This window comes from Micromonas pusilla (assembly GCF_000151265.4).
Source record: "Micromonas pusilla CCMP1545 genomic scaffold MICPUCscaffold_9, whole genome shotgun sequence".
Taxonomy (NCBI): domain Eukaryota; kingdom Viridiplantae; phylum Chlorophyta; class Mamiellophyceae; order Mamiellales; family Mamiellaceae; genus Micromonas; species Micromonas pusilla.
Genome location: NW_003315890.1, coordinates 1,055,526 through 1,080,963, shown reverse-complemented (window position 1 = coordinate 1,080,963; position 25,438 = coordinate 1,055,526). Strand labels below are relative to the sequence as shown.

General features: G+C 66.5%; 12 protein-coding genes across 12 annotated transcripts; 9 read left to right on the top strand and 3 right to left on the bottom strand.

The window, feature by feature from the left end:
• Positions 1 to 72: 72 nt before the first annotated feature.
• Positions 73 to 1,236, top strand: MICPUCDRAFT_35156 (uncharacterized protein; the record flags this gene model as incomplete). Its single annotated transcript, XM_003061304.1, has 1 exon — positions 73 to 1,236. Exon 1 carries the CDS (start codon positions 76 to 78, stop codon positions 1,234 to 1,236), a length of 1,161 nt encoding a protein of 386 aa, XP_003061350.1. The 5' UTR covers positions 73 to 75.
• A 246-nt stretch (positions 1,237 to 1,482) lies between these two features.
• Positions 1,483 to 3,059, top strand: MICPUCDRAFT_45789 (uncharacterized protein; the record flags this gene model as incomplete). The annotated part of the gene is made up of 2 exons (XM_003061303.1): positions 1,483 to 1,968; positions 2,196 to 3,059. The coding sequence occupies exons 1-2, from the start codon at positions 1,534 to 1,536 to the stop codon at positions 3,057 to 3,059; spliced, it is 1,299 nt and encodes a 432-aa protein (XP_003061349.1). The 5' UTR covers positions 1,483 to 1,533.
• Positions 3,060 to 3,526: 467 nt separating this feature from the next.
• MICPUCDRAFT_41478 (uncharacterized protein) lies at positions 3,527 to 5,201 on the bottom strand (the record flags this gene model as incomplete). The annotated part of the gene is made up of 2 exons (XM_003061033.1): positions 3,527 to 4,598; positions 4,987 to 5,201. 2 exons carry the CDS (start codon positions 5,199 to 5,201, stop codon positions 3,527 to 3,529), a joined length of 1,287 nt encoding a protein of 428 aa, XP_003061079.1.
• A 1,286-nt stretch (positions 5,202 to 6,487) lies between these two features.
• Positions 6,488 to 7,585, top strand: MICPUCDRAFT_61003 (uncharacterized protein). The gene is made up of 2 exons (XM_003061302.1): positions 6,488 to 6,655; positions 6,840 to 7,585. Exons 1-2 carry the CDS (start codon positions 6,521 to 6,523, stop codon positions 7,512 to 7,514), a joined length of 810 nt encoding a protein of 269 aa, XP_003061348.1. The 5' UTR covers positions 6,488 to 6,520; the 3' UTR covers positions 7,515 to 7,585.
• A 77-nt stretch (positions 7,586 to 7,662) lies between these two features.
• Positions 7,663 to 8,829, top strand: MICPUCDRAFT_61002 (uncharacterized protein; the record flags this gene model as incomplete). Its single annotated transcript, XM_003061301.1, has 3 exons — positions 7,663 to 8,214; positions 8,414 to 8,629; positions 8,740 to 8,829. The coding sequence occupies 3 exons, from the start codon at positions 7,663 to 7,665 to the stop codon at positions 8,827 to 8,829; spliced, it is 858 nt and encodes a 285-aa protein (XP_003061347.1).
• A 217-nt stretch (positions 8,830 to 9,046) lies between these two features.
• MICPUCDRAFT_61001 (uncharacterized protein) lies at positions 9,047 to 10,420 on the bottom strand (the record flags this gene model as incomplete). Its single annotated transcript, XM_003061032.1, has 1 exon — positions 9,047 to 10,420. One exon carries the CDS (start codon positions 10,418 to 10,420, stop codon positions 9,047 to 9,049), a length of 1,374 nt encoding a protein of 457 aa, XP_003061078.1.
• A 144-nt stretch (positions 10,421 to 10,564) lies between these two features.
• Positions 10,565 to 12,536, top strand: MICPUCDRAFT_61000 (uncharacterized protein; the record flags this gene model as incomplete). The annotated part of the gene is made up of 2 exons (XM_003061300.1): positions 10,565 to 11,351; positions 11,428 to 12,536. 2 exons carry the CDS (start codon positions 10,565 to 10,567, stop codon positions 12,468 to 12,470), a joined length of 1,830 nt encoding a protein of 609 aa, XP_003061346.1. The 3' UTR covers positions 12,471 to 12,536.
• A 198-nt stretch (positions 12,537 to 12,734) lies between these two features.
• Positions 12,735 to 14,599, top strand: MICPUCDRAFT_60999 (uncharacterized protein). The gene is made up of 3 exons (XM_003061299.1): positions 12,735 to 12,981; positions 13,235 to 13,447; positions 13,665 to 14,599. Exons 1-3 carry the CDS (start codon positions 12,774 to 12,776, stop codon positions 14,147 to 14,149), a joined length of 906 nt encoding a protein of 301 aa, XP_003061345.1. The 5' UTR covers positions 12,735 to 12,773; the 3' UTR covers positions 14,150 to 14,599.
• Positions 14,600 to 14,745: 146 nt separating this feature from the next.
• MICPUCDRAFT_70256 (uncharacterized protein) lies at positions 14,746 to 18,118 on the top strand (the record flags this gene model as incomplete). Its single annotated transcript, XM_003061298.1, has 3 exons — positions 14,746 to 15,948; positions 16,102 to 16,285; positions 16,509 to 18,118. 3 exons carry the CDS (start codon positions 14,746 to 14,748, stop codon positions 18,086 to 18,088), a joined length of 2,967 nt encoding a protein of 988 aa, XP_003061344.1. The 3' UTR covers positions 18,089 to 18,118.
• A 949-nt stretch (positions 18,119 to 19,067) lies between these two features.
• On the top strand, positions 19,068 to 21,840 carry MICPUCDRAFT_60995 (NAD k-like protein; the record flags this gene model as incomplete). The annotated part of the gene is made up of 2 exons (XM_003061297.1): positions 19,068 to 19,916; positions 20,076 to 21,840. The coding sequence occupies 2 exons, from the start codon at positions 19,068 to 19,070 to the stop codon at positions 21,735 to 21,737; spliced, it is 2,511 nt and encodes an 836-aa protein (XP_003061343.1). The 3' UTR covers positions 21,738 to 21,840.
• Positions 21,841 to 21,873: 33 nt separating this feature from the next.
• MICPUCDRAFT_41471 (uncharacterized protein) lies at positions 21,874 to 23,321 on the bottom strand (the record flags this gene model as incomplete). Its single annotated transcript, XM_003061031.1, has 2 exons — positions 21,874 to 22,411; positions 22,555 to 23,321. The coding sequence occupies 2 exons, from the start codon at positions 23,319 to 23,321 to the stop codon at positions 21,874 to 21,876; spliced, it is 1,305 nt and encodes a 434-aa protein (XP_003061077.1).
• Positions 23,322 to 23,856: 535 nt separating this feature from the next.
• On the top strand, positions 23,857 to 25,396 carry MICPUCDRAFT_60992 (zinc permease family; the record flags this gene model as incomplete). Its single annotated transcript, XM_003061296.1, has 1 exon — positions 23,857 to 25,396. Exon 1 carries the CDS (start codon positions 24,062 to 24,064, stop codon positions 25,394 to 25,396), a length of 1,335 nt encoding a protein of 444 aa, XP_003061342.1. The 5' UTR covers positions 23,857 to 24,061.
• Positions 25,397 to 25,438: the final 42 nt, after the last annotated feature.

Here is a 25,438-nt window from a genome sequence, read left to right as displayed (position 1 = left end):
GGCGGAGGCGGAGGAGGAGGAGGAGGAGGAGGAGGAGGCGCCGGCGCCGGGTTCGGCGGGTTCGGCGGGTCGCTCATGGGTCTGTTCACGATGGCGCAGGCGGTGAGTCGCATGGGCGTCATCGGCGTCACGATGCTCGCCGCGCTGTCCGGGTTCGGCGCGGTGCACTTCCCGTACACGTGTTTGTCGTTCTTCGCGAGGAACGTCGGCGAGGGCGAGCTGCGGGCGATGCAGCGAAGGCTGCTGCAGGCGACGGAGACGGTGGTGAGCAGGAAGAAGAAGAGGGCGCTCTTACTCGTCGAGCTCGAAGACGTCAGACGCGGCGGCCGGGAAGTAGGCGTCGATAACGGTGGTGATAACCCTAAACCCGGGATGTTCCGACGGTTCACGAACATCGGCGCGTCGTTCGGGGCTTCCGGCCGCGCGAAGACGATCGAGCTGCAGCTAGACGCGCTCGACGCGGAGATCACCGCGCTCGACCACGTCACGCGATCGCTCTTCACGGAGACGCACGAAGTTCGAAACGCGCGCGAACGCGCCGCGGAGAGCCGCACGTCCTGGGGCGCGCTCAAAAACATCATGGGCTGGATCACGTCGTTCGCGTGTCTGTGGCGCGTCCTCGTCGGGACCGCGCACTTGCTGTTCAAGTCTGGGGGCGCCGCGAGGACGGATCCGATCACGACGGCGTTGTCCTACGCCATCGTGCACCGCGCGGGAAAGGGCGACGCGTGGGACGTGCGGACGCTGTCGCAGTACCTGTCGCTCGCGCTCATAGGGTTCCTCGTGGCGTGCTCGATGCGGAACTTCGTCTGGGGGATGGATCGGTTGTTTTTCGCCGTCGGCGGCGGCGGCGGGACGTCCGCGATGCTCGTGCTGTTCGTGACGGAGATCCAGGGGTTATATTTTTTATCCTCCGTGTTGCTCATTCGGGACAACCTTCCCGAGCGGTACCGCGCGTTGATCACGGAAGCGCTCGGCGCGGACGTCAAGTTCGTCTTCTACCAGAGCTTCTACGAGCTCATATTCCTCGCCGCGGCGGCGCTGTCGATCATCATCCTGTACGCGCACCGGTTACACACGATGAGCGTGAGCAGCTCGACGGCGGGTGCGGGGCTCGGCGGCGGCGGCGGCGGCGACCTTTCGAACGCGAAGCGTCCGGGGCGCGGGTCGGCGGTGCCGCTCGCGGGGGTGCTGTGCGGCGTCGGCGTCGAAGACGAGAAGCTCGCGGCGGATTAGCGGAGAGAGAGAGAGGCGCGTCGAGTCGATCGATGTATTAATTATCAAAAGAGGAAGTAGTTTTCACGCGAGGGAGTCGGGGTTGCGACGCAGCGACGCAGCGGCAAAATCGAAATCGAGCGCGTTCCCCGACATCACGCATCCAGTCACGCGTCTGCTTGGCGGCCGCGATCGATCGATCGTGAACGCGTCGGCTTCCTCCGATCGCCGCGCCGCGCGTCACTCCCGGCAGCGCGCGCACGCCCCGCTCCCCCCCCCAACCCCCCCCCTCGACACCGCCACCACACGCCGCGCACGATGCCGTCCGGCCCCGAGCTCAAGTTCGAGACGCTCCAGGTCCACGCCGGGCAGATGCCGGACCCCGCGACCAACTCGCGCGCGGTTCCGATCTATGCCACGACGTCGTACACCTTCAACGACAGCAAGCACGGCGCGGACTTGTTCGGCCTGCGCGCGTTCGGAAACATCTACTCGCGCATCATGAACCCCACGAACGACGTCTTCGAGAAGCGCGTCGCCGCGCTCGAGGGCGGCGTCGGCGCGGTCGTCGTCAGCAGCGGCATGAGCGCGCAGTTCCTCGCGATCACGACCATCTGCCAGGTGGGAGACAACATCGTCAGCACGCCGTCGCTCTACGGCGGGTCGTACAACCAGTTCAAGGTGACGCTCCCGCGCTTGGGGATCAACGTCAAGTTCGCGAAGGACGACGAGCCCGCGAGCTTCGAGGCGCTCGTGGACTCGAACACTAAGGCGCGTTCTGATTCACACTGGTTCCCGTACGACCGCGTCGGCGCGGTGAACGCCGATCCTGAAGGACTCATACCGGCGGCGGTTCTCTCCGCCCAGGGTCCCTCTCTTTCAATCCCGACACACCTCCCTCGATGCCTTTCAACTCCGCCACTGACGCCTTTCGACTCCACCCCGACATCCGTCGCTTTGTATGGACCCTCGACCCTAAGGCCATCTACGTCGAGACGATCGGTAACCCGCGATTCTCGGTGCCGGATTTCCGCGCGCTCAAAGCCGTGGCGAAGAAGCACGGCATCCCGGTGATCTGCGATAACACCTTCGGCGCGTGCGGATACGTGTGCCAGCCGCTGCGCCACGGCGCGGACATCGTCGTCGAGAGCGCGACGAAGTGGATCGGCGGGCACGGCACCACCGTCGGCGGCGTCATCGTCGACGGCGGCACCATGGATTGGAACAACGGGAAGCACCCCGTCTTCACGGAGCCGTCGCCCGGATACCACGGCTTGCGGTTCTGGGACACGTTCGGCCCGACCGGCGTGCTGGGCGTCAACGTCGCGTTCATCATGCGATGCCGCGTCGAGGGCTTGCGCGACGTCGGGATGTGCCAGAGCCCGCACGGATCGTTCAACTTCATCCTCGGACTCGAGACGCTGTCGTTGCGCATGGAGCGGCACTGCGCCAACACCCTCGCGCTCGCGAAATTTCTCGAAGCGCATCCGATGGTGACGTGGGTGTCCTACCCCGGGATGTCCGACCATCCGTATCACCGACGCGCGGTGGAGTACTTCCGCGCGGACTCCTTCGGCGCGGTCCTCACGTTCGGCGTCAAAGGCGGGTTGGAGCAAGGGAGGAAATTCATCGACGCCGTGAAGCTCGCGTCGCAGCTCGCCAACGTCGGAGACGCGAAGACGCTCGTGATTCACCCGTCGAGCACGACGCACGAGCAGCTCACGGAGGAGGAGCAGACCGCGTCGGGGGTGACGAGCGACATGATTCGCGTCTCGGTCGGGATCGAGCACATCGACGACATCTGCGCGGATTTCGCGCAGGCGCTCGACGTCGCCGCGCACTGACGACGAGAGGCTGTTTGGAATGAAGCGATGAGGGTACGGTATGATATTCGCGCGTACTGCATGTGTGTGTGTGATGATACTGTTCGGTTTACAACGTCGGTTGTATCGCGCGCGCGCGCGTCCTTCCTCTTCTCTCGCCGACCGCCCGCGGCGTCGGCGATCCCCCCCACCCCCTCTAATGTTTGTTTGTCGCGGCACCCCGTCGCCGCGCTGTACACCAAAAGTCCTAAAGTGCGTGTTGTAGTAGAGAGTGAAAACGCGATCGACTTCGGCGCCGTGCGGCCCGCCGAGCCGTCTCCTCCTCGCGCCTCCTCCTCTCTCTCGTTGTTGTCGTTTGTTTATACATCGCCGCCGCCGCGGTAAGTCTCTGATGACGAACCCGAACCCTCCTCTCCCTCTTCGCCGCGATCGTTTCGTTCGTCGTCGTCCCCCCACCTCGAGAGAGACGCGCCGCGCCACGCCGCGCCTCACGCCGCCGCGATGGACGGCGACACGCTCTGCGTCCCGTTGATGTAGCTCTCCAGCACCCACTTCGGGAGGTGCCCGCTCCCGAGTCTCCCCGAAGAAGACAGACTCTTCGTCGGCGTCGTCGGCGACGGCGAGGCGATCGACGTCTGCGACTTGGCCTCGTCCTTCCACGACGACGCGCGAATGAGCGCCTCCGTGGGCTCCTTCATCGGGGACGGACGATCCGCCGGCGGCGCCGGCGGGTTCGCCGTGGGAAACCACGCCAGGCAGCTCCCCGCCTGCGTCTCGGTGATGTCGCTCTCCGGCCGCGTGCTCGTAAACTGGTACAGCGTCGCGCCGCCGTCGTACTCCCCCCCGCCGTTACCGCCGACGACGTCCATCCTTCGCTTGTAGCTCTCCATCGCGAGCGTGGAAGACAGCTTCGAGACGTTCCCGAGCTCGGCGGCGTACGCGCCCACCGGCGGCACGTACGAATGAGGCGCCATGTGGTGGTAATGCCCCATCGCATGGTGATGATGATGATGATGATGATGCGACTGGCCGTTGTAGCCGCCCCCCGCGACGTAACCATGCGCGTCGGACCAGCCGTTCGGGTCGTCGTTTTGGCGGTGGCGGTGGCGCGGCGGGAATCCGCCGTCGTCGTCGTCGTACTCGGACATCGACGCCCCCCCCTCGCGAACGACGGAGAGTTCTCGCGCCGCCGTCGCTCGCGCGCGCCTCTGCTCGAGGCTCATCTGCTCCGCCGCCGCCGCCGCCGCCGCCGCGCGTTGTTCCCGCTGCTTTTCCCCCTTCCGGCTCTTCGAGGACGCGTTCTGCCCGAGCTTGCTCTGGCCGCCGGCGACGGCGCCGTGGGAGAAGCCGCTGCCGCTGTTCGACCGACCGGCGCCCGCGGCGGCGCCGGAATTGATGCTGCCGCTCGACACGCGCGCCTGCGGCACGGGGCCGTGGCCGCCCTTGAGGGTGCTTCGCAGCGCGTACGTGCTGGGTGCGATGCGCACGAACGTCGTGTCTTGCGATAACGCCGCCGTCACGCTGTTGTTCGGGGTCTTGCACGTGCCCCAGCTGTACAGCCTGCGACGGGGAGACGCGAGAAGGAGGAAGGGGGGAAGAAGGGTCAGTCGCGGCGTCGGGAGTGGAAAATTTAAAAAAATAAAAAAATTGGCGAAGACGCCCGGCGGGGGGTAAGAGTCCCGGCGACGCGACCGCCGCGACGCGCGCGCGTCGACGACGCGAGGCGCGCGCGTCGCGACGCGTCGATCGATGAGAACAATCTAAAACGCATCAAATAATGGCGTTTCTGGCGCGAACGCCGCGCGCGATCGATCGACCGCGCGCGCCGCCGCCGCCGGGACGCGTCGCGAACCGATCGCGCGAACGAAAAAAATTCCGAAACCGCGCCGCGACGCCGCGCGCCGCCGTCGCGATCTGAGCCAACGAAACCGAACGAAACCGCACGCACCCTTGCTTCGTCGCCGCCTCAACGATCGCCGCGACCGTCATCCCCGTCGCGCCGCTCTCCGCGAGAAGCACGAACGCGCTGTTCTTGATCGTCCCCGTCTCGTACCCCAACGACGCCGCCTCTGCCGTGAACGCCGCGCGCTTCTTCTTCTTGTCGCCGCCGCCGCCGCCGCCGCCCGCCGTCGCCGTCGCCGCGTCGCCGTGCTCCGCCTTCATCGGCTTCGACGGCGTCCCGCCGCTGTTCGTCGTCGCCGGGGTGTTCGGTCCCGGGGTGATCGTCCCGTCCTCGCCGTCGCTGTCCACTCTGCGTCGTTTATGCCCCGCCGCCGCCGCGGGGTTCCAATCCGCAGGCTGCGCCATTGCGACGGCGTCGCTTTTCGACGTCCCCTGCGGCGCGCTTCCAGTCTTCATCCCCGCCGGGGCCGCGTACGCGCTCTGCGTGTTCCGGCCGCTTCGCGTCGTGTGTCCGTCGGCGTTCGCGGACGGCATGAGGGCTGGCGGAGAGAAAGACGCGGCCGGGGAGGTCAGGAAGGGTTCGCGCGTTGACGCGGGGGCGAGGCGACGTCGCGACGCGCGCGGCGGCGCGTCCCCGGGCCGCGCTCGAGATGCGCACGCGTCGTGGTATCGTCGCGGGGAAACTGCCAAAACGCTCATCGACCCTCCCGCGGAGACGCGCGCGGGGTGATCCGCGCGAGACGAAAATCGCCTCGGAAACGCGATGACGGCGATGCGGAGACGCGAAGGAAGGCGACGGACGCACCTCGGACGAACTCGCGCGCGCGTCTCGCGTCGGCGTTTGGCGTTCGCGAGGCGGTTTCACGCGATCGCGCCTCGCGGAAAGTTTCGCGACGGGTGCGGAGGGGACCTGGGGAGGAGGGCGTAATGCGCGCGTGAGCGACGCGGACGGCGACAGAAATCGCGGAGGGTATCGATCCCATGGCCATCGCGCGTCGATCGCGACGTTTCGGGGGCGCAGATCGAGGCCAACCCGCGCGTGATGACGCGTTTCCGCGATCCCGCGCGACGGCGTTCGCAGGGAAAAAAAAAGCGAACCCGCGACGCGAGCGAGATGAGCCGCGCGAACGCGCCGCGCGGGCTCGACTCGAGCGCGAAACGCGCGCGGATTCGTCGCGAGACGCACCTGTAAACGTCTTAAGAGCGTTCCGCGTGGGCGCGTGAAGTCCTTCTCGCCTGACTCTCGCGTGACGGCGTGTTCCCGGCGCTCGCGACAGTGCGCGTCGGTGACGACGAGGCTGCGTTACGTCGCGGAAATTTTCGCGAGTTCCGAGGGTACCCCCGCCTGTCCCGCGCGTACGCGTACTCTGACTGTTTGCCCGTACGATCGCGGGAGCGCGCGTACGCGTGAAAAAGGCCCAAAATGGAAACAAAATCGCTGGTATCGGCAGGTCCGAGCTCAGATCTTTTCCACGTTGTTTGCGAGGAGGAGTCATCATCAGCCCTCAGCCGCCGTCGCTGCGCTTTTCGGCGGTCACTTGGCATCGCGCGGCGTCGAGGGGAGGGGACGCGCGCGCGCCATGGTGAAGGCTCGCATGCGCGCGAAGGCGGCGTCGGCGTCTCAGAAGAGCTCCGACGCCGCCGGGAAGGGCGTTGACGCGAAGGACGCCGCGGCCGAGGACGCGGAGCACGACAAGGCGCGTCGCGCGTTCGTCGTCTCCTCTCTCCTCTCGCCTCGTTCGTTTCCGCCCTCTCCGTCGAGCGAGTGAATGAATGCTCGTTCGCTCGCCTCGTTCCTCGCGCCGATCTCGACGCTGACGTCCACGTCGCCCACCCTTCTCCACGCGCGTCCCCGTCGCGTCGATCGTCGTCGCATCGCATCGCATCGCATCGCATCAGACGCTGAACGCGCTGCCGAAGCATCAGAAGCGGAAGGTTGCGAAGCGCGCAGAGTTTCTCGAGAAGATCCGCGTCGCGACCGCGTCGAAGATGAAGCGGAAGGGCAAACGCCGCGGCGGCGTCGGCGCCGCGCTGAGCGACTTCGCGTCGCTGGAGGCCACGCTCGGAGACATCGCGGGGGGGACGTCGCCGCTCGCGAGGCTCGGGAGAGCGAAGGGGAGGAAAGTAAAGAGCGCGGTGATGCGAACGAAGCAGAGGACGCGGCTGTGCGCGTCCGAGACGGGGCGGATGCAGGCGGTGCTCGCGCACCCGGAGTTTCGGTCGAACCCGATCGCGGCCATCTCGAACCACATCGTCGCGGCGTTGAAAGCGAACGGGGGAGGGGCGAAACCGGACCGGGCGGCGGCGACCGCGGGAGGGGGGGAAGGGGACGCCGGGGGCGGCGGCGGCGGCGGCGCGAAAAAGCGGCGCGAAAAGAAAAAAGTGGAACTCAAGGCGGACAGCGACGCGGTCGCCAGGTCGCTCGCCGCGAGGCAGATCTCCGCGAGCGCGCGCGGGGTCTCGTTCAAGGGCGAGAACAAGCTCGGGGTGAGGTACAACAACGCGAAGAAGAACAAGACGGGGGGGAAGAAAGGGTCCAAGCGCAGCGCGAAGCGCGCGCAAGAGACGTGGTAGCGGCGGAACTCCATCAGTCATCACAGCCTGTGAGCCACCGGTTTTCAGGTGTTTCCGCCACGTCGGTCGCTAAACGTACCTTCGTAGGTCGTCGCGCGCTCCGACGCGCTCGCGCGCACCTCTCTCCCGCGCGTCGCACGCCGCGAGGATGGCGACCGTCGCCGCGAGAACGGCGGTGATCTCCGCGCGCGCGCCCGCGGCGCCGGCGCGCCCGCGCGCGGCCTCGACCGTCGTCGTCTCGCGTCGTCGTCGCGGTCGCGCTCATCAGATCCGAAACACGACTCCATCACGTCGTCGTCGCGTCGTCGTCGTCGCCTCCGCGTCCGCGTCCGACGTCGACGCGCCGTCGTCGTCCTCGTCCCCGTCGTTCGACCCGCCGTGGTCCGAGCCCGGGTACAAAAACGCGGTCGTCAGCGCGATGCCCGCGCCCGCGCAGGCCGCGAGCGTCGCCGCCGCGTGGAGCGGGCTCGGCTTCGCGACGTGGCTCGTCTGCGCGGTCGTCGGCCCGTTCACGGAGCAACACTTCCCCGGATACATCGCGTGGAGCCGCGCGACGTGGCCGATCCTCGGGCTGACGTACGTCGCCGCGGGCGCGGCGCACTTCGCGCTCCCGGAGGGGTTCGACGCGATGGTCCCGCACCGCGGCGCGTGGGGGTTCTGGTACCTCCCGGGGTCGAATCGCTTCCACGTCGAGTGGACGGTGCGTTCTATCTTAAACTGGTCCCCATATTACCGCGTTCGCGTGGTGAACGCCGTTCCTTAAGGACTTCATCTCCCGGCGTGTCTCTCCGCCCAGGGTCCCTCGCTTCCAATCCCGACACACCTCGACGCCTTTCAACTCCACCTGACGCCTTTGAACGCCTCCACCCCGACATCGCTTTGTATGGAATGGCCCTCAGGGCGTCGCGGAGATCGCGGGGGGCGTCGGCGTCGCGTCCGCGCTCCTGCCGATTGACGGGATCCCGGCGTGGCTGACCCCCGCCGCGGCGTACGGGCTGTTTCTGCTGACGATCGCGGTGACGCCCGCGAACACGTACATGTGGACGCACAACAGCCCGGGGCCGCTGCCGCCGGACGCCACGGAGGAGATGCAGGCGCGTTTTCGTCTGGTTTCGGTTTGGTTTTTCACCCCGCCCGCGCCTCGCGCGCGGTTTCGACGTCTCGGCGTTTGATCGATGCGCGCGCCTTTCGACTGACCGATGAACCGTACGTATTCCACCCGCAGACGCTGCCGTGGCAAGGGCACCTCGCGCGGGGGGGGTTGCAGGTGCTCTTGCTGTCCATCATGTGGGGGCTCGCGCACCCGCCGTCGTGAAGGCGTCGTCGGTCGGTTTCCAGTTCGGTCGGTTAAATAGAGAGCCGGTAATACTACTGTACGTACTCACGGCTCGCGTACGACAGCTAAAACGCATCAGTACATCGGCCGCCGGCCGTCGCTACGACTAGTACACGTACGACTACGACTACGCGCTATCCGTTTCTTCTACGTGTAGGCCCTAATAATATAAGACGGTGCCGTCGACCGACGTCGCTCACGCCGGCGCCGGCGGCGCCCGAACGTCCGGCTTGCCGTCGTACAACGCGTCCCACACCATCGTCAACGCGAGCGCGCTGGAGATGAGCTTCCCGAGCCCTCGTCTCCTCCGCGCCGCGCCGTCCGCGCCGTCGTCCGGCGGCGGCGGCGGCGGCGGCGGCGGCTCGTCGTCCGAGTCGTCGTCCGACGTCGTCGCCTCCGCCTCCGCCTCCTCCTCCTCCTCCTCCGCGCGAACCCCGCTCCCCGCGCCGCCGCCGCCGCGGCTCAGCTCCGGCCCCAAGATATTCAACAGCGCCCCCGCGGCGCACACCTGCGCGGGAACCTCGCCCACGACGAGCAGCTCCCCGAGCGCCGGAATCGCGCCCGCGTCGCGAATCATCCGCCTCGACGCCGCCTCGCGGCTCATGTTCTGAGCCGCCCCCGCGGCGCTCCCGGCGACGGACGGCGCGCGCGAACGCAACAGCGGGACGATGAGGGGCACGCCGCCGAGCGTCCGCGCCGCGCGCACCGCCTCCGCGTCGGAGGTCATGTTGTGGATTGCGCCGACGACGCGCGCGAGCGCGAGCGAGGAGGAGGAGGAGGAGGAGGAGGAGGAGGACGCGTCCGCGGTCGTCGTCGTCGTCGCCGTCTTCGTCTTCCCCCCCCCGCCGACGAGGTCTCGCAGGGCGCGCACGAGCACGTTGACGCCGTCGCAGTCCCGCACGCGCGCGCGCCCGCGTTCCGTGTACGAGATCGACTGGATCGCCCCCGCGGCGTTCGAGCGAAGCGACGACGACGACGGCGACGACGGCGGCTTCGGCGGCTGCGGTCTCGATCTGGACTGATGAAGACGCTCCTCCTCGTTCGTTCCGGTTCCGTCGTCGTCGTCCCCGAATCCGCCGCCGTCGCTCAGGAACCGCACGAGCGGCTCGACGCCTCCGCACGCGATGACCGCGTCCACGTTATCCCTCTCGTAGCACGCGTTCAACAGCACGCACGCGCCCTCGCTCGCGACCGCGCGCGATATCTTCCGTCCGTTATTACGCAGCACGTCGCACACGCCCTGCGTCGCGCGTCGCGTGAACGCCAATCGGTTCTCCTCTTTGCGCGACAAGATCTTCAGCGTCTTCAGCGCGGCGACGCACAGCGCCTCGTCGCTCGCCATGCGCTCGCGGAGGGAGAGGAGCTTAAACACGAGGTCGAGCCTGTCCTGTTTCGCGTCCCTGAGGTTCGGCGAGCGTTCCGCGTCCTCGTTCGCGCGGACGAAATCGGTTAGCGCGGTCAACGCCTCGTCGCGTCGCGCGGCGAGCGCTTTCTTCATCCCGCCCGCCATCGCGTCCACGTTCGCGAGGACGTCGTGGACGTCCCCGCTGCTGGGGGCGAGGACGTCCATTATAGTATCGCGACGAGAGGCGGCGGCGCGTCGATCTAAGAGGTAACAGACGAGCGGGGCGCGCGCGTCGTCATCGCGCGTCCCCGAGTGATGGACAGACGCCGCGTAGATTTGTTCCCCTCTCGGACGACGTGATGATGGGCAATGAATGGAAAATCTCATCAGCTCGCCGCGGCAGTGCGCGTCGCGCGCCTCCTCCGTGCCGCGCTCCGCTCGTCCGCCCTGCCCGCCGTCGTCATGTTCTGGGCGAAGATCGTGAAGACGTTCGCGGGGCGCGGCTCCACCGACCACCTCACGCGCGGCGCGCGACGCGCGCAGGAGCACGCGGACCTCCATCGCCTCCACGTGCTGACGACGTACTACGCGCGCGACGGCGACGGCGAGGCGTTGCTAAACGACGTCCTCGCGGGCGCGGAGGGGAAATCGTACGAGCAGCTCAAGGCGTCCGTCTCCGATAACCTCACGTCGCAGATCCGCACGATATGCGCGGCGGTGCGCGCGTCGCTCGCGTCGCCGAGAGTGCCGCCGAGGGTTGGACCGCGCGGAGGAGGAGGAGGCGACCGCGACCGCGCGTCGTCGTCGTCGTCGTCGCGCGAGGCGATCGCGAACGAGATCACGATTCGACTGGGCTTCGCGTGCGCGATCCAGAGGTCCACCGCGGGCGCGGGCAGCGGCCGCGGGCTGTTCGTGCGAGGCAAGGTGGACCCGGGGGAGATCGTGGCGTTGTATCCGGGCGTGGCGTACGACGTGAGGAGCGTGACACACCTCCCGGGGTTCCCGGAGGTGGCGGCGGCGAATCCGTACCTCATCGCGCGATTCGATGGCACCGGTGAGACTGGTCCCCGTACGACCCCGTTCGCGTGGTGCACGCCGTTCCTCGAGGACTGGACTTTTCCCGTCGCTCTCTCTTCGCCCGCGCGTCTCTTTCAACGTAAGTAACGTTTGACCGATGAGACCTTCGACTGACCCACGCGCTCGCCCCGCGCGTCGCTTCCGTCGCCGCGCAGTGATCGACGCGACGCCGTGGGGGAGAGGCGACGCGGTGGCGCCGCGCGGGGTCCTCGACGACGACGACGACGCCGAATCGACGCCGGCGAGCATGGGCGTCTGGCCGGGCGCGCCGATAGAGCCGAAAGAGGACGAAGAATCTGAACCGTCGCGTGCGAACACGAACCGTCGCGGCGCGAGAAGAGAGGGCATCCTCGGCGTCATCGACGACGCGTTGACGCCGACGCTCTCGGGCGCGTTCATATTTACACCGGTCCCCGTACGACCCCGTTCGCGTGGTGAACGCCGATCCTTAAGGACTTCATCTCCCGGCGTGTCTCTCCGCCCAGGGTCCCTCGCTTTCAATCCCGACACGCCTCGACGCCTTTCAACTCCGCTTCTGACGCCTTTCAACTCCACCCCGACGTTCGCTCGTATGGAACGGCCCTCATCAGAAGACGATCGCCGCGTCGCGTTCGACGCCGCCGCCGCCGTCGAACGCCGCCACCCGCTCGCGCTCGCGCACTTCGCGAACCACCCGCCGGGGGGCACGTCCCCGAACGTCGCCGTCGCGTCCGTGGACGTCGTGTTCGAGGAGGAGGAGGAGGAGGAGGAGGACGCGGGCGCCGCTGAGGCGGGGACTGCCGAGGGGCCGCGGTCGTCGACGACGGACTCTGTGGACGCGTCGCTCAGGCCGTACCTCCCGAACGTCGGGATCGGGAGCTGGGGCGTCCCGACGCGCGGGTGGGAGCTGGAGGAGGGAACCCTAGACTCTGAGCAAAATAAGACCGGGGGGTTCGCGGGGCTGCTGCGCCGACTCTTCGGCGAGGACGACGACGACGACGACGATTTTGAGACGAAGGCGAGGAAAAAAGCCGCCGACTCCGAGGCGGCGCGTCGACGGAACCGCGTCGTCGTCCCGACGCTCGCGCTCGTCGCGCTCGAGGCGCTTCAGGACGAGGAGGTGTTTCTGAACTATCGACTCAGCACGCACGTGAAGAGGCCGGAGTGGTACGTGCCCGTGGACCCGGCGGAAGACGCGCGACGCTGGGCCAGCGACTGATGAGACTGGTGACGTGAATAGAGGATAGCCTTTTTTTTTGGTTTGGCATAAAACGCATCTGGCTTCAAATTGACCGATGAACGCGCGCGCGATGGTTGAAATTTGCCGCTGTCCGAGCCTTGAAGCGCGATTTTCATCGCTCAGGGTTTAGGATTTTCATCGCCCGGACGGATCGCAGACGGATCGGAAAAAAATCCGGACGAGCCGCTCCGAAACGTCGACCGAGACGCGATCGCGACGCGTTCTCGCGATCACACATCGCGCCGTCGCACGCACACGCACACGCCACACACGCCACCTAACATGGAAGACCAGGTCCCCGCCAACCGCCTCTACGTCGGCAACCTCCCGTGGTCCACGGACGTGGACGAGCTCCGCGCGATCTTCTCCTCGTGCGGCGCCATCACGCACGTGGACATTCCCAAGGGCCGCCAGGGGCGCTCGCGCGGGTACGGCATCGTGGAGTACTCCTCCGCCGCGGAGGCGCAGGCCGCGATCGCGCAGCTCGAGGGTGCGCGCCCGCCGCGCTTCTCCTTTCCTTATTCTTTCGCGCGAATTGGCGTGAGCGCGTCGGCGTGGGGTTCGCGCGCGCGCGCGAACGCGAACGCGATCCGCGCGCCGCCAATTCGCGCGGGACAACGCCGATTCATCGATCGAACGATCGAACGACCGATCGCGCCGCGCTCCGATCGCGCGCGCGCGATCGATCCGCCCCGAACGAACGCCGACGAACCCCCCCCCCTTCTTCCGCCCTCTTCCTCCAGGCCACACCCTCGGCGACCGCAACCTGACCGTGCGCGAGGACAACGCGCCGACGAAGACCGCCAACTCCGGCGGTGGATCCAAGTCTGGCGGCGGCCGCGGCTCCGGGAACGTCATGGGCGAGACCCCCGCCGCGGAGGGCTGCCGCTGCTACATCGGCAACCTCGCGTGGGAGACGACCGCGGAGTCCCTCGTCGGTGCGTTTGAAGACTATCGTCCTCGCCTCGCCGCGGGCGCGGGGTTTCGACGCGCGAAAGCGCGCGATCGCGACGGCGGCGACGGCGCCGTCGTCGTCGTCGTCGCTTCTTTCGCGCTCTTTTTTTTTCTCCTCCCTGGCTGGAGTCTCGTCCGCGGAGCGCGTCTTTTTCTTTTTTCATCTCTCTGGGGCTGGAAACTGACGACCGCTCTTCTCCCTCTTCTCAACAACGACAGCGCACTTCTCCTCCGTCGGCTCCGTCGTCAACGCTGAAGTCGCGAAGCAGCCCGGCGGCCGCAGCAAGGGCTGGGGCCTCGTCGACTTCGAGTCCCCCGCCGCGGCGGAGTCCGCCATCGCGACGCTCCACAACTCCGACCTCCAAGGCCGCTCCATCATCGTCCGCCTCGAGCGCGCGGGCGGCGCTACCAAGGGGCCCGGCGGCGGCGCCAACGCGGGCCGCCCCGAAGCCTCCTCCGGGCTTCAGATCGTCGTCCGCAACCTCCCGTGGACGACCACGAGCGAGGACCTCCGACAGGTGTTTCAGCAGGTCGGCAACGTCGTCAAGGCGGATGCGGTGTGCCACGCGGACACCGGCCGCAGCAAGGGGTGGGGCACCGTGCTCTTCGAGACCCGCGAGCAAGCGCAGGCGGCGATCCAAGGGTTCAACGGCGTCGAGCTCGAGTCGCGCCCGATGCAGATCAAGCTCGATCGTTACGATTAAAACCCCCGTAACGAAGATCGAGACGAGAGAGGAGGAGGAGGACGAATGATGATGATGATGATGATGATGATGATGAATTTCAGACGAGAAATGAATTTTGGATCGAGAGAGTGAAGGTGGATGGAAGGAAGGTTTTGAGAGGAGCTGTGAAGAGCGGAGGAGAAAACGAGGAGAGTCGCGGTGCGACGTAACCGAGTCGTCGAAAACGAGCAGAGCAGAGTGATGAAAGTACAAAGTAACCGCGGGGCGTCGAGGCCTCGACGCGGTTGACCGGTATATCTGTCAACCGCGTCAACGCTCTCGACCACGCGGTTAATGATGGTAAATGGCTGGCTGGCAACGCCCGCGCGTCCGACGCGCGCGGGCTGAAACGGATGTTGATTTCGTATCCTAGCAATGGGAGAGAGAGACAGTAGTTTTGAGTATCTTGAAAGTGCCAATCAAGTTAACCGAAAAGAAGACGGACGGACGGCCCCCTGGAGTCGCCGCGCGAGTAAAATCGCGTCAACGGACTCTCCCGCGAAAACGAAACGCGCGTCCGAGCGTCTCGCGTCTCCCCGCTCGCACTCGTCGCGCCGCGCGGGCGGACGAGGACGATGGCCGGCGGCGGCGGCTCGACCGCCCCCGTCTTTCGCCGGTCGACGTACGTCCGATGGACGACCGGCGTCGTCTTGGCGCTCCTGCTGTTCGTGTTCTTCGAGGACGTCGACGCGCTGCGCGGGAGGGCGCGACGCGCGGTGCTCGATTACGCGCGCGCGACGCCGACGCCGACGACGCCGTCGACGACGACGACGCTCGCGCGGTATAGCGCGGTCGAGCGCGTCGCGGCGGCCGCGTCGCGCGCGTGGGACGTGATGACGCCGACGCGACCGGCGAGCCCGCGCGAGCGCGACGCGAACGACGCGGCGCCGCGCGGCGCGGAAACGAATCGATCCACCCCGTCGTCGTCGTCGCCGCCGCGAGCGCGCGAGCCCACCGCCGCCGCTTCCGCTTCCGACGACGACGACGACGACGACGACGAAGAGCCGTTCGGGTACGACGACTGCCTGAGCTTCGGCAGAGGATGCCACGGGGACGATGCGGATCTGAGCGACGCGGAGTTGGCCAAGGTGGAAGTGCGAGAGATCGCCCCCGGTCGCTTCGAGACGCTGGAAGCGGACGACATCGGGGAGGAAGCGGACGAGGACCTCGAAGACGACGTCGAGTGGGACGAGCACGACGTCAAGTTCCGCGACGACGACGAGGAGGAGGAGGAGGAAGAGGAGGGGGATAACGCGACGCGTAGGGTTACGGTGGTAACGCCATCCCTGGGGGCGTTACCGTTACCGGACCCGCCCGCCGCCGTCGGCGGCGCGTTTCGAAGCGTCGGAAAAGTCTCGCCGTTCGCGACGAGATGCCCGGACCTGGAGAGCGCGGACGACGGCGCGCTCTTGGACGCGGCGAAGCGCCGCGCGTTCAACAACGAGATCATCCTCGCGACGACCAACGCGGGCGGCGCGCACCTCGCGGCGAACCTCGTCGCGAACTTGCGCTCCGTGGGCGTCGAGCATTACCTCCTCTTCTCCAACGCGAAAGCCGCGTGCGAGCGTCTGACTTCGAAGGGCGGTCCTTCAGCTTGGACCATCGACGCGGCGTACACGAGCTACCTCGATGGACACCCCGGTTTGGAGACGTACGGGTTGACCGTCGAGGAGGGCGCGGTGCCGTTCCGGCTGTGGTGGGCGCGGCTTCGGTACATGGAACGGCTGGTCGGCGCGGGGTACAACGTCATGTACGTCGACACGGACGCGTCGTTCCGGGTGAGACTGGTCCCCATACGACCCTGTTCGCGTGGTGCACGCCGTTCCTTAAGGACCTGACTTTTCCCGTCGTCACTCTTCACTCGCGCTTCCCTTTCAACGTAACGTTTGACCGGTAAGACGTTCGACTGACCGATCGCTTCACCCGCGCAGGTGAACCCGTACGCGCTCTTGAAAGGGCCGTTCGGCGGGTTCAACCTGTTCGCGCAGGACGAGACCGGGCTGTTGAACGGTCTGAACGTCGGCGTGGTGTACGCGCAGAACGCGAAGATCGGCGGACCGACGCATCGCGCGCTGAACGAGACGGTGAACCGGATGTTGGCCGCGCTCGAGTCGGGCGCGTTCGGATCAAACTGGTCCCCATACGACCCCGTCCGCGCGGTGAACGCCGTTTCTTAAGGACTTCGTCCGTCGTTTCTATTCTTTCCGCACGCGTATACGTTTGTTTTCCACCACCCGCGACCCGCCGCTCCGCCACTCGGTTTCGACGTGCGTGCGTACGATCGCGCCGCTGGTCCCTCACGACTGACCGATGAACGATCGTATCCCGTGACCCTCAGACCCCCCGCTGACGCGGTGGGACGGGACGATGCCGTGGGGCTGGGCCGGCAAAGAGGTCATGTGGGACCAGCACATCTTCAACGACGTCGTGGAGACGTTCGCGTGGGGAAAGCACATCGAACGGCGGTCGGGGCGGTGCCTCATCGAGAACGCCAAGCGGGACGCGTGGGAGAGAGAGAGAGGGTACCCGGCGTACTTTGGCGACGGCGCGATCGGCGACGGGTGGACGGCCGAGGTCGTGACGATATCCGCGGAGGATATCGAAAACGCGGGGGGGTTGGACGTCACGGTCGGTCAGCATACGGTCCACGCCGCGCCGTTCAAGGATTACTTCCCGGGTGTGAACGCGAGCGCGACGACGACGACGACGACGACGAAGACGACGACGATGGAGGAGAAGGTGATCGCGGCGCCGGCGTGGTTGTTCGCGGGGTGGGACGGCGCCGCGGGCGAGGGCGACGCGTTGCTCGGCGCGTTCGGATGGTGGACAGCGAAGAAGCCGAAGATCGCGATCGCGCACTTCGTCGGCGGGCTCGGGAAGCAGACGACCATGAAGGCGTTGGGGTGGTGGACGTACGGCTCGGAGGTGTACAAAAACTGGAAGACGACGGCGACGCGCGAGGCGTTCGACGAAAGGGGTGCGGGCGCGCTCGCCGTGACCGGGCTTCTCCCCGGGTCACGCGAAGACGACCCGGACGCCGCGGTGAACGCGTTCGGGGAGTCGATCGCGCGGTTGATCGCGCTCGCGGTGGAGCTGAACCGCGTGCCCGTGATCCCGGGGCTGCCGTGCGACGCGCCGTGGATCAAGCGAAGAGACGGCGCGCGGTTCGGGATCAAGGTGCGTTCTATACAAACGTTTTTCACCCACCGCTCGGTTTCAACATTTGATCGCGTCCCATTTCAACTGACCGGTGAACTATTTTTGTATGGAACGACCCTCAAGGACCGCGAGCACGTCGTGACGTCCGCGCTGTGCGAGGGCGGCGGGCACGGTGACGATGGTTTTAACGGTAACGTTTCGAGCGTTACGACGAGGATCGCCACCGCGAGCTGCTGCAGGGCCACGTCTGTGAACTTTCAGTGCGACGAGCCCGGGGTGCTGCTCGAGGTGGACCTTCTCAACGACCCGCGCTCGCGAGCCGCGTACCCGGAGTCCTCGCGCGAAGTCGTCGACGCGAAGGCGTTCGTGACGACGCGCGACGACGACGCCGTGGGGATCGTGAACGGCGGGCTCGACGGCGTCGCGCGAAAAGACGCGCGGGTGCTCGTCGTGGACCTGAGCGGCGTGAACGGCGAGGTGCCGAGGTTGCCGGAGAAGACGGAAGATGCGGCGGCGTCGTCTGCGGCGGCGGCGGCGGCGGAGAAAAAAAAGCGTTTGGAGAAAAAAAAACGTTTGGGATGGATCTTCGACGCGTGTCCGCATCTGAACTGCGGCGGGCGACGGAAGCCGTGGCCGACGCACGAGCACGGGTGCGCGCTTCCCCCGCAAGGGTTAGAGCATCGCGACAGGAAGGACTCGGGGAGGGTGGTGATGCCCGCGCGGCGAAGGTCTCCCGGAGGTAGAAAAGAAAAAGTGTAGAGGTTTAATAACCAATCCAGAATTATCGTTGTTGAACGACGGACGCGCGGTGAAATTTGATCGCAATTTGTTTTTTGATCGACCGCGCGAGGCTTCGTTTCGGTTTCGGTTTCGGTTTCGGTTGAGCGGGATAGAAAGATCAGCGATTTCGTCGCGCTGAGTTGTCGAAAACGTGGTGCCGACGAGTCCATTCGCGCGCGACGCCCGCGCGTCCGCGCAGAACACGTCGCGCGAGCGCCGCGGTCACGCTCGTCGCCGGTTCTTTCGCTCGCGTTTCGACGCCCTCGCGCTCGCGTCTCGCCGCGCACGACGCGCGCGCGCGCCGCGTCGCCGCGTCTTATCTGCCTCGGGACGTGAAATCGTTTGTCACAGCAGCAGCACGCCGGCTAGCTCAGCGGCGAGAAATCTCGCGCGTCTCTCCCTGGTCCGGACGCCGCTCGACGCGCGACGCCGTCCACGTCCGCGCGCGGAAGCATGAACGCGGCGCCGACGCGCGCGCGATGCCTCCGCGCGCCCTCGCGCGCGGCGCTCCTCGCGCTCGCGCGTCCGCGCGGCCCCGCCACCACCTCCAGATCCTCCTCCTCGTCCTCGTCGTCGCGTCGCGTCGTCGGCGTCGTCACGCGCGCGGTCCTCGACGCCGAGGGCATCCCGTGGCAAGAAGAGAAAGAGAAAGAGAAAGATGAGGCGAAGAAGAAGAGCGCGCCCGTCGTGACGCCGCCGCGCGGGCTCGCGATGGCGGGCGCGGACGACGACGACGACGACGACGCGTTCCCCGGGGAATCCCTCCCCGAGCTCGCGGAACAGGTGCGTTCTATACACTGGTTCCCATACGACCGCGTTGGCGTGGTGAACGCCGATCCTTAAGGACTTTTCCCGGCGTGTTTCTCCGCCCATCCCTCGCTTTCAATCCCCGCCCTCGACGCCTTTCAACTCCACCTGACGCCTTTCAACTCCACCCCAGCTCCGACTCGCCGTCGAGATGGACTTCAAAGACTCGATGTACGACGAGTGCGTCGTGGACATGACCCCGTTCGGGATCGAGGAGTGCTACGGCGACGTCAGCAACGCCGTCGCGGAGGTGTGCGTCAGCGCGCACGCCGCGGAGACGGCGGGGAACTTCAACATGGCGTTGCGGAGGAAGGAACTCCGGCGCCTGCGCGCGGCGTTGTGGGAATTACGCGTCACGCTCGAGCGGCAGTCGAAAGACAGCGGCCACTGCACGCTGACCGTGCGGCATAAGCTCGAGGCGCTGCGGAGCGCGTCGCTGGACGTGTGCCACCCGCAGATGCGCGCGGCGAACGCGCCGAACGCGACGGCGATTCCGAACTTCCAAGCCGTGCATCAAGACTTTCGCGTCGACGCGCTTCCGGACGTCTTCGCGGACTCGACCGAGGACTCGATCGACGACGACTGCGAGGTCGAGGCCGAGATCGCGTTCTACCGCGGCGGACAGCCCACCGCGGAAGGCCGCGCGTGGCTCGCGGAGAGAGGGTTCAAGACCGTGATCGACCTGCGCTTCGAGGACAGAGACAACCAGTGGACGAAGCCGTTCGGAGGCGGCGTCGGCGTCGGAAAACGCGCGCCGCGACTCGCGGACGATGCCGGCTTCGAGGTCGTCCACATGCCGGTGACGGACATGGAGCCGCCGACGTTCGAGCTCGTGGAGCGATTCATCGAGGTGGCGAACGACAGAGCGAGGCGACCGATGCTCGTGCACTGCAAAGCCGGCATCGGGCGAACGGGGAGCATGGTGTCGTGTTGGCGAATTTCCCGCGGCATGGACGTCGACGAGGCGCGTTCTATATCACACTGGTCCCCATACGACCGCGTTCGCGTGGTGAACGCCGATCCTTAAGGACTTTTCCCGGCGCATCTCTCCGCCCACCCCTCGCTTTCAATCCCGACACACCTCGACGCCTTTCAACTCCGCTTCTGACGCCTTTCAACTCCACCCCGACGTTCGCTCGTATGGACCCTCGACCCTCAGGCGCTCGCGCTCGAGTCTCTGTGCTGCGACTTTGGAAGCATCGCGCAGGAGACGTTCGTGCGATCGTTCGCGGATCGCCTGGCGAAGAATAAACGCAACGCCGCCGCGACGATCGTCGAGAGCGTGATCGTGAAGGGCGCGGGCGCGGCGTACGAGGGCGCCGGGTTCCTCGACGTCGCGGAGGCGGAAGAGGTGGACGTGATCGACGCTCGAATCGCGACGCCGCCGCCGCCGCCGCTCATGTCCGGTGGCGAGGGCATGGGCAGCGGCGGCGTCAGCGCGGAGGCCGCGGCGGCGGCCGAGACGCAACCCGCGCCCGCGAGCAGCCTGGAGCAAGCGCCGGACATGTACGTCATACGCACGGACGGGTTCACGTGCACGCGCGAAGAGGTTGAGGATGGGATGCTGAAAATTTCGCACCCGAGCACGCAGCAGCTGGTGCTGGTGTGGCGTAAACCGCCGAAGCGGATACTCGTGCTGAAGAAGCTCGGCCCCGCGCTGCTGCCGCAGCTCGTGGAGGTGTCGCACGCGATGTTGTCCATGGGGTTCGAGGTTGTCGTGGAGGAGAACGTCGTCGGGGAAATGCGGGAGGAGAAGGCGGCGAGGGACGCGGCGCGACGGTCGGCGGCGGCGGGCGCGTCGGGTCCGGGGGGCGCGGACGGCGCGCCCGGGACGTCCCTCGGCGCGTCCGCGATCAGAGACCTGGTGCTGGAGAACGTGGAGAGCGTGCCGGACGCCCTCGCGCGGGTCATTGGGACTAACGCGACGACGCCGACGGAGTACGCGGGGGTGGATCTCATCGTGTGCCTCGGCGGCGACGGCGTTATTCTCCACGCGTCCAAGCTGTTCCAAGGCCCGGTGCCGCCGCTGTTGGGGTTCCACTTCGGGAGCATGGGTTTCCTCACGAATCACCCCCCGGACCACCTCGCGCAGTCGCTCCTGCAGTCCGTCGGGAGAGGCTCGAACTTAGCCGGAGGCATCAAGGGCGGCATACCCATCACGTTGCGCATGCGTCTGGAGTGCTCGTTGGTCAAGGCGAACGACAGCGTCCGCAACGGCGGCGACGGCGCGCCCTCGCACGCGTACGCCGTCCTAAACGAAGTCCTCGTCGATCGCGGCCCGAGCCCGTTTCTGTCCAAGATCGAGGCGTACGACCGCGGTTTATTCATCACGACGATCCAAGCGGACGGCGTCATGCTCGCGACGGCGACTGGGAGCACGGCGTACAGCGTCAGCGCAGGGGGATCGATGGTGCATCCGAACGTGCCGGCGATCTTGATGACGCCAATCTGCCCGCACACGCTGTCGTTCCGGCCGGTGATATTGCCGGACTCCGTGGAGATGGAGTTGAGGGTGGCGGACGACGCGCGGTGCAGCGCGTGGGTGTCGTTCGACGGGAAGGAGCGCTGCGAGCTGTGCGCGGGGGATTCGATTTTCGTTCGGATGTCGGAGTGTCCGGTGCCGACGATCAATTACGCGGATCAGACTGGGGACTTCATAAGCAGCCTTCGCAGGTGTTTGCGGTGGAACGAGCGCGAGGAGCAGAAGCCGCTGGACGAGAAGGTCACGAAGAAGCTTCGGAAGATGGCGCAAGGGAGGGTCGACTTGGCGACCGTGGACCTCACGATGGACGAGTCCCAGGACGACGCGACGTTCGTGTGACGACGCGACGACCGACGCGCGGAGCGTCGGGGGCGCGGCGGCGGGCGCGCGCGCGACGATCGATTACAGTAATACTTTGAAAGTTCTTGTTGTTGTTCTGTTCTGTTCTGTTGGTTGTTATCTTTTCGTGATCACGTTACCAGCGCGCGCCGCCTCCGCCTCCGCCGCCGCCGCCGCTCCTATGGCTATCTCTAAACGAACTATCCCTGCCTCCGCCGCCGCCGCCGCCGCCGCGATGTCGATCCGACCACCCGCCGCCGCCGCCGAACCTTCTCCCGTTCCCGCCGCCGCCGCCGCCGCCGCCTCCCCTATCGCCTCCGCCGTGTCCCCCGTACGAACCGCCACCCCCCGCGCGTTTCTTTTTATGCTCCTCGTACGGCACGTTCGGAAACGTCAGCGGCTCCGCCGCCGCCGCCGTCGCCGTCGCGACGTCTTCAACTAATTCATCGCTTGTTTTTCCCTTAAGGTTATCAGTCGCGCGGACGCCCGCCGCCGTCCCCGGCGTCAACACCAGCTGCCGGTCGTCCCGCCCGTTGCTCTGATCCATCAGCGGCGTCACCTTCACCCTCCCGACCTCCCTCAGCAGCCTCGACCCGCTCTCCAGGTTCTCGTCCCTCGACACGACGAGCACCGCGCGCAGCGGCGACGCGTCGCCGTTGAGTTTTTCCCCCAACCTGCGTGGGTGAAGCGATCGGTCAGTTGAACGTCTTACCGGTCAAACGTTGAAAGGGAAGCGCGGGTGAAGAGTGACGACGGGAAAAGTCCTCAAGGAACGGCGTGCACCACGCGAACGGGGTCGTACGGGGACCAGTCTCACCACTTCGCGCACGTCTCGTTCGTCATGTACATCTTGAACACGTACGACGCGATCGCGAAGTCGACGTCCCCGCCCGCGGCGCGCTCTAACCCCTCGCCGTCGTTCACGTCCCATACGTTGAAGCGCACGCCGAGCGTCAGCGCGGGCTCGCGCCAGCTCTCCTCGAGGTCCAACGAGACGAGGTCGAGGTCGTAGGACGGGTAGTGCCGCTCGAAGAACCATCGCGCGGCGAGGAGCTCGAATCCGGGCCCGCCGCCGAGCGACGCGACGCGCAGCGGCGTGCGCTCTTCGTCATCGCCTCCTCCTCCTTCGCGCAACGCCCTGAACACGCCGCGCGCGCGCGCGCGCTGCAGGCACGCCCACGACTCCGTCAGTCGCTGCACGGACTTGTAGCGCACGTACTCCTTCTGCAAGCCCAGATGGCCGTACTCCGCCTGCGACCACGTCACGTCGTTCTCGCCCATGTTCGGCTTCCTCGCGTAGATCTGCGCGCCCTCCGCGACGACCGCGGAGGCGCGCTCGCCGTGCGCGGCGTCGATCTTCGCCTGCACGGAGCCCACGACGGGCGTCGCGACCTCGAGGAGTCGAGAGAGGAGCGAATGCCCGTCCGCGTCGCAGCGGAACGGCCAGCGCTTGTTGCGGTCTTGGAAGTACTCGCACCGGTTCGGGTTTCGCGGGTCCGCGCGCAGGACGCCGTCGAACGCGGGGTCCAGACGCGGCGGCGGCGGGCGCGGCGGAGGAGCCGCGGGCCCCGCGGGCGTCGTCATCGATCGCGCGCGCGGAGGAGAGCGCGTGCGCGGAGGATTTGTCAGAAGGCTCCGCGGGGAATCGCCCGAGAAAAATAGAGTCTGAGTGCGCGTCCCGACTCCCGATACCATACCCGAGCTCCGCTGCCGAGTAATAAACGCGTCGTTCCGAACAGTTCCGATCTCGTTCTGTGCGCGCTGTCGTCGTGCGCGTCTCTCGATATTAAATCGAAGAGCGACCACAGAAAGGGAAAAATGTGCTGAGAGGGTGCCGTACAAATTCTCGCGCGTGTACTTTTTTGATGGCAAGTTTGTATCTATTGCACTATAAATTCCGAGTCCTAAATTCAAACACGGGATACATGCAAGATATTCTGTGACGCGAGTTTCTTTGGTTTTCTTTTTTCGGTCGTTTTTCGGGGGGTCTAAAAGTTCGGAACTCAAGAACGAGGGTCTAACGCGGTCTCGACTCGGGGTAATAACGCGTAAAAAATGGCGGCGCGCACGACTCTCACGAAGAAGAATCACGCACAGATCGTTCGCGACACTTCGTCGCACGCGAGCCCACGCCGCCGCCCCCGCTCTCGAAAGCTTCGCTCTTTCGACCGCGCGTCCGTCGAGCTTCGCCCCGCGCGCGCTCGCACCGTCTCTCTCACCCCACGTCGTCGCGCTTCGCGCGCGCCTCGCGCGGATTCTACATCCCGCCGGAACGATCGAATCTCGTTGATCTTCCATCACTTCCGACCACGACGAGCGCGACGATGAAGACCACGGTCACGATGAAGCTCCTCGTCTCCCTCCTCCTCGCGCTCCTGTGCGCGACCGCTCCCGTCGTCCGCGCGAGCGGCGACCCGTTCGAGGAGCTCACGGAGCTTTACGTCACGGACACGACGTCGACGACGCTCAACTCGGACGAGGTGCAACTCATGTTCGACGACCTCCAGTCGCTCATCGACACGGGCCACCCCGCGAACGAGCACGCGCACTCCGAGGCCAAATCGACTTTGACCGTCGCCGAGATCATCACCGAGCACGGCTCGAGCAACGCGCTGACGGAGGATCAGTTCAAGGCGGCGTGCCCGGAGATCCTCGTCTGCGCGGTGGAGGACACGTGCACGTTCGACACCACGGAGACCACCGGGTCGATGGATTACGTCGGCCTGAAGATGGGCCTCGCGGTCGTCATCTTCGTCGAGGCGCTGATCGGCGGTTTGCTGCCGCTGTTTTTCATCAAGAACCTCGCCAAGGCGGACAGCATCATGTCTCTGCTCAACGCCTTCTCCGGCGGCGTCTTCATCACCGCGGGTCTCACGCACATCCTGCCGCACGTCGTCGAATCTCAAGCGGACGTCGACGACCTCTACAACGAGTACCCGCTCGCGTACGCGCTCGTGGTGATCGGCTTCATCATGATCTTCCTCGTCGAGCGCGTCATCTTCCACGCGCACGGGCACAGCGCGGAGGAGGAGGAAGGGCACTCGCACGGGCACTCGCATTCGAAATCGGACGAGAAGTACATGGTCGGCCTCGTCGACGGCGACTCGGTGAAGAAGGCGACGAAGGAGGGGTTCAAGACGTCGCTCGTGATCCTCCTCGCCATCTCCCTCCACGCGATCCTCGCGGGCGTCTCCATGGGCATCCAGTCCGAGTCCGAGAACGTCTACACCGTGTTCGTCGCGATCGCGTCGCACAAGGCGCCGGCGGCGTTTTCCATCGGCAGCAAATTCATTCGCAACGGCATGGACGCGAAAACCGTCGTCTCGCTCATTGTCGTCTTCTCGCTGGTGACGCCCGTCGGCATCATCATCGGCTTCCTCGTCGGCAGCACCTCCGCGGTCGCGAGGTTGGTGCTCGAGGGCCTCGCCGCTGGTACGTTCATCTACATCGGCGCGACGGAGGTCACCGCGGATGAGTTCGAGATGACGGCGCGCGCGTGCTCCAAGCTGCACAGCGGCGCGGCGGCGGGCGCCGCGACGGTGCACACGCACAAGACGCACGAGGTGCCGGGGATGGCCGCGCGTTTGGTCGCGTTCGGGGCGTACGCCTTTGGGTGCCTCGTCATCCTCCTCGCGAACCTGGCGCCGCACTACGACTGATGATGAGAGGGGAAGACGCGGCGGGCGGAGCGGCGCGCTCAC